Genomic DNA, 5,990 nt, shown 5'->3' with positions numbered 1-5,990 from the left:
CAGGCAGTTAAGTTAAGTAAAGTATACGAAAATTTCAGTACAATTAAATTAAGCATTGAATGAAATGAGTAAAAGAGATTAGCAATAGAAACATAACAAAAATATAATTTACAGAACCATAGAGACTTAAAATGCAATGCAGTTAGAATAATTGATTCCTGGATATCCAAATTATGATTTATTTCTTTCTTTATTTGTACATATTATTCCTTATTATATTATTGCATCACTAAGCAGAAATACTTAGCACGATGGAATCATTTCCTCACTCAGGTACTTCGACTGAGATTTTGGAGTCCAGATCTACAGAAGTGTCAGAAGAATTCAAGGTTGTCACCTCCTTAGCAATGCATGTAGATAGGGCTCATACTTACACATGTTATGTATTTTGTTCATTCTAAGTATATTGTAAATTATTTGTATATTCTGTACTTGACAAACTTTTGTAATTTAGCTGACAAATTATATAGGTTAATGAAATATAAGAATTATGATATTTGAGTTGATTATCTAATCATAATGATTCTGAATGAGATTGAGTTTGAGAAATTTTGATATTGAATCTGAGTTTGAGAAAATGTTGAGAATGCTTTAAGATAGTCTGAGTTATGAATTTGAGTATATATTGAATTTGTTTTTGACAAGTTCAGAAGAACTGTTTGCCCAAATTACAGCCGGCACTCTGCCGGGTTGTCGTTCAAATTTTTAAAATTTCCAAATTAGTCAGATTTTGATAAACAGTAAAAATAACCTAAACCTTAGATAAAGTTTTTGAACAAGTAAATTAAGAACTGTAATGAAATCAGATAAAATCCGGTGCTCCGGCACTCCGTGTGACACAGCTTGCTCGGTTACACTGTAGACAGGTAAGGAGTGTAACAAATATTTTTATCTGTATCAACATTTTTTTTAATTGAAAAGTAATATAAATGCTATTGAAATAAAATATAATAATTTAGTGTTTATCTTATAATAAAAAAATTTAATAGTCTTAATACATTTTTTTAATGCTATTGAATTGACATGTTTATGTAATAGTGTAAGAATTACATTAATAATTTGTTGAGTGTTTGACAAATAATTCACCGGAACCACTTTAAAAATTTTCAATGCATCAAAAAATAAAATACGGTAAGTAGTAGCTAAATATCTAGCAACCACCTACCCTCTATAAGTTTTTAATATAAGAAAAAAGACAATTAATTTTCTTATTAGATGATAACTAATATTAACATTTAATTTAAAATAAATAAAATAATAAATTTTATTAATTTAAGAAAAATAATTGAAATATAGCTAATTGCATAAAAATAAAAAATATATAATTTCAAATTATTTTTTATACAAACAAAATATGTTAAATATTAATTGAATAAATTTTATAGAATTTTACAGAATCCATTGTTTTAAATTATTATTATTTTTTTTTTTTTAAAGATCCTCATATCATCCATTTTTAATATGATGCATTTCTAGAGTGGGAGGAGCTTATGAAAGTGTACATGACTACAATGTGATTGATAGATATAGGACTTCAAGTGTAATAATAATGTACCCTTCATATGATTGTTTCCACCCAAGGCCAGAAGGTTTGGGGAATCCTACATAGTTTCGTACATCAGCAATAGCATTTTTTTGGGGAATTGAAGGAGCTAGCCACAATAGGCCCCCAGAAAAGCCTATGGCCTTGGATTCCCTTTCAATTTATACCTCTTTACAGAGAATTAAAGCCATTGCATAAGTGTTACCAATCATGATACTTATATTTCTGTAACTTTTGCTGCCCAAAATTAAAGCATATGCTAAAAAGTAACTACTGCAAATTCAAGTTGAGAGCATGTGAAGGAGATTCTCAAATTGTAAGGCCCAAAGTTTCAAGAGAACAAGGCACATTTTTTCAAATTCTTTTTGGAAAAAAAAGAAAAGATTGGATACATTTAACCCCTTTTAGAATGTGCAATTTAAGAAATTTCTTGCATCGAAAATAGCTACCTATTAAGAGATTTTCAATTAAAAGTTTTGAGTTCCTCAGGTGGTGTGTGGTAATTCATATAATTTGAATTTTGGAATTATACTATAAAAGAGTTATTTCTTTTTCTACAAATTTCTACAAAATTTCAATTTGAATATAATTTTTAATTGATTTAATTTCAATTGAGTTTAATTTAACAAGTTTGAGATTTATATCAGAATTATTGAAATGTCTCAAAATTGTGAGTTTTCAAATTCAAATTCCAATTAAAATTAATTATAAAAAAATCATTAAATAAATTAAAAGGCTCATTAGCTGACACATAATTTATTGAATAAATATATTAATATTATTTTATTTCAATAAAAAATGAATATATTGCGTAGAGAAAAAGCAAAACTCAAACTTAACTCTTAATTCATAATACACACAAATCAACTTTGTATTCCCTACAGGTTAGAAATAATAAATGAAAGTAGTACAAAGACCTTGAAATGGGAAGATTTCTTTAGAAAATTGAGGTCGAACTTCAATGGTACGCTACATAGCCTCAAAGGAATCAAGATTGTGCGACTTTTTTAGCATAAAAGGCTATTGCCCTGAGGAGAGAAAGCAGAAACAGCAAATTCCAGCTCTTATCCGATCCAAATATCCAGGTAAAAGTAGGGAATATCTAGTAATTCTGGCCCAAAACTATCACTGATTGTATCCTTTCACAGCCAGTTCAAAAGCAGGAAGTGTATAATTGAGGGCGGTGGTCACAAAATTGAAAACCATAACTTTGGCTTTGCCCTCTACACGCCTGCACATGCTGCCCGTTCCTTGTGCCCCTACACTCATTGACCCAATTCAATTTTTCTTCTCCACAATGATCTCATCCCAATTCGGCCTTCAAAAAGTCTTATCACACACCATTAACTCAAAAGGGCACCACTAATTAATAGCTGTAGTTAGATATTCAACAAGATATGTTTCTTTTTGGTCACACTTATTATACTTTTGTACTTTTGGGGTTAATCAACTCTTTTTTCTTCGTGGGTGATCCTATAAAGAGGAGGCTGAAGTTGGATTCTGGTGATGGTGGTGAGATGCCGATTCAAGGCATTGAATTTGAAGGTGTCTTGGACAAGTGATCAGGTGGTCATTACTGAGGCCAGCAGCTTGCATGAACGAGTGTATTACAGTTGGACCAACAAATCTAAATCCTTTCTTCACCATGTCTTTGCTTATAGTTTCTGATTTTGAGGTCTTCACTGGGATCTTGTTGCATGACTTGTATTGGGTAGTGATTGACTTGTGATTCACAAATCCCCACAAGTACTTGTCAAATGATCCAAATTCCCTCTTAACCTGAAAATAGTTAAAAAAAACACATCAACATCCCTCAATCTCAGATAACATATCTAATCAATTATCTACTTCACAATTAATAAACCTTTCATAATCTATGATGAACATCAAATCTTTGCTAATTAAACCTTAATAAAATATGCATGTGAATGTAAATTAAATAATTATTAATTCGTGCACGTGGGTTTGATTACCTGGAGAATTCTGTTAGAGTTGTCAACAATCCCTCGAACTTGGCTTATGTCTATGCCATACGCAGCACAGATGGAGATTATTTTGTTCTCATTGAATTTGGCAACAACTTGGGCATCAAACCCAGAAAAGGCATCCCTGCAAGTTGAGTAATTAATTAATATTTTCCACAACCCTTTTATGTTTTGTTAATTAAGGAGGGAAAACCCACATAATTAAATTTCTATTACTATTGATTCTCTTTCACCTGCCTGAATGCTTGCCGTTTCTTCAAGAGTGAAGTCCAATCTGATCCTACTTGTGCTCCTGTCAATACTAGCAATTCAAACAACAGCCTGCAAAAAAATAAATAAATAAATAAATATATAATATGATAGATAGATAGATGATCATTTCTTAGTTATCGTAGATGATCATTTCTTAATTCTCGCAAATTCGTGCATTGGAAATGCCTTTTTTTCTAAAAAAATTTGAAAAGGAGTGAGACATTTTGAAAAGGAGAGAGACTGACAAAACTTACTTATCATCATGAACAGGAACTCCCCATTCTTCATCATGGTAAGCCACATAGATAGGATCTGAGAAAGCAGCAGAATAATGCAGCGGGTTTTATTACTTTTCTTGCTTGAATAGAATGATGAACTGGAATAACAAATAAAATCTGAGTGATATATACCTGAACTTGGAGTGATAAAGGTACATCTCCTTTCTTCTCGAGCAATAGTAGCATTAGTAGTTGTTGAATCAATAGGCGCAACCTTGCCTTCTTGCTTAGAAGACTTCACTCTTCCATAATGAGCAATTCGCAGTTTCCTTTGTTGTTGCATAATAGCAACTTGCTCCCTCCTTGCAGCTGCTATGCTGCCGGGAGAATCAACAAGCAAAGTAGAAGAATACTTGATGACAGTGGATTGAAGAGGAGGTGCAGAAGTGATGGATTTCTTGGACTTGTTCACTATACTTGACACTTTGGTTGTATTTCTTGGCGTCAAAAACTTCTCCCCGATGAAATTCAAGCCATTAGGGTCATTCCCTCCTCTCTTAAGCGCCAGTGGTCTAGGCGATTTCAGCTTGGGAGAGAATGGAGGGGACAAAGAAGGCTTAGCAGTTGGCAGTGGTTCCAGAGTAGGAGATTTTGGGGAATTCTTTTTAAGTGAATTGCGTCTCTCCAAGCTAAGAACTTGGTTGGATTTTGGCTGAAGAACAGGGCGGCCATTAATTTTAGCAATAGTTGCAGAAATGTTAGAACCTTGGTGCGGCCTTGATTTAGAGGAGCACATTGTGTATGGAGTAGAAGATGACAATAGAGGTGATGAGAAAGAGGAAAAGAATTGAAGATTAAGAAGATGGACTTAAGGAGGGTTTGGGAAGGGGGTGTGAGGCTTATAAATTAGAAAGTGGGGACAGATTAGAGGAAGTTGTAACATGGGTGGGTTGGGGTCTGCCATACAACCCTCTTGTGACAGGTAGGGTAATGCTATTGGGGTAATGTGCGAACAAGGATGACAATGACTCCCTCCTAACTGGGTCTAGATTAGAATTATTTTATTCATGTGAAGGAAAAAGAAAGTATGTGGGGGATGGTGGTGGTGGTGGTGGTGCCAAGGCCAACACTTTCATGGATCCTCCAGTTTTCCATTCTTTTTTGTGCCTTCAATGCTCAACAGTCCTCCAATCCCAAGCTCAAGTGTGTGGGGATCAAGGGAGGGAGACACCAATCATTGCTTCTCTAGCTTGCTAGCTTAAGGCTTTGCTCGAATTCTCTCTCAAGCCTATGGCATGTACTTTATTATTAATATTATCAAAAAGAGATTTGGTTTTGGTTTTTATGTTGGTTTAAGCTGAGTTGTTGAACTAACCAAATTGAATTAACAAGTAGTTAAGAAAGCTTTTTGAGGGTTTGAAGACCTTATTGCCTTCTTGTCTTGTTTTAATTATTTCTTTTTAAGATGATGCATGTAAGTGTGAAATGGTCCCAAATTCTAATTGTGAGACAATTTGGATCAGCTTTGCTGGACTTCTAGACATTGGATCACTGCATCCAACTGTGGTTTAACAAATAAATTAATGACAAATTTCTAAACATTAGGGGTTAATTAGTTATTTTTGTGATTAATGTCATAATCTTATTCCAGAGTTTATTATCTATAGAGTGAATGAGAAAGGTAATGAAGATTAAACATTTAACTCTTATAAAATTTTTAATATTAATTGTAAGAAATGAATGAAATCTTTCATTTAGGACTAAATTTTTAATATAAATAAAATTTATTTTAATTACTTTTTCTTAATATCCTTACAATGCCTAGAAGGCAACTGGATTTAGAAATTGACTAAGTGTTTGTTTAGCATTGCGTTTAGAGAGTAAAAACTCTTTTTCTGAATAAATGTACTATTTTAGATGCTGTTGAAAAAAATAATTTTAAAAAAATCTGTTTTAGTATTTTAGTGTTTTTATAACTAAAATTTATTAAAT

At 32.5% G+C, this 5,990-nt stretch overlaps 1 protein-coding gene across 1 annotated transcript; it reads right to left on the bottom strand.

Annotated features, from left to right (window-relative positions):
* Positions 1 to 2,355: 2,355 nt before the first annotated feature.
* Positions 2,356 to 5,292, bottom strand: LOC110665689 (uncharacterized). Its single transcript, XM_021825903.2, has 5 exons — positions 4,191 to 5,292; positions 4,035 to 4,092; positions 3,766 to 3,849; positions 3,517 to 3,652; positions 2,356 to 3,322 (listed from the first exon to the last, which is right to left on the bottom strand). The coding sequence occupies exons 1-5, from the start codon at positions 4,792 to 4,794 to the stop codon at positions 3,017 to 3,019; spliced, it is 1,188 nt and encodes a 395-aa protein (XP_021681595.2). The 5' UTR covers positions 4,795 to 5,292; the 3' UTR covers positions 2,356 to 3,016.
* Positions 5,293 to 5,990: the final 698 nt, after the last annotated feature.

Source organism: Hevea brasiliensis, chromosome 4, assembly GCF_030052815.1.
Source record: "Hevea brasiliensis isolate MT/VB/25A 57/8 chromosome 4, ASM3005281v1, whole genome shotgun sequence".
Classification (NCBI taxonomy): domain Eukaryota; kingdom Viridiplantae; phylum Streptophyta; class Magnoliopsida; order Malpighiales; family Euphorbiaceae; genus Hevea; species Hevea brasiliensis.
This window is presented reverse-complemented; position numbering and strand designations above follow the sequence as displayed.

Coding starts and splice junctions, on each gene's coding strand:
- LOC110665689 (XM_021825903.2), bottom strand. CDS start 4,794: ATGTGCTCCTCTAAATCAAGGCCGCACCAAGGTTCTAACATTTCTGCA. Junction 3,850..4,034: donor GTTCCTGTTCATGATGATAA/GTAAGTTTTGTC, acceptor ATTTTTTTGCAG/GCTGTTGTTTGAATTGCTAG. Junction 3,323..3,516: donor ACTCTAACAGAATTCTCCAG/GTAATCAAACCC, acceptor AACTATTTTCAG/GTTAAGAGGGAATTTGGATC.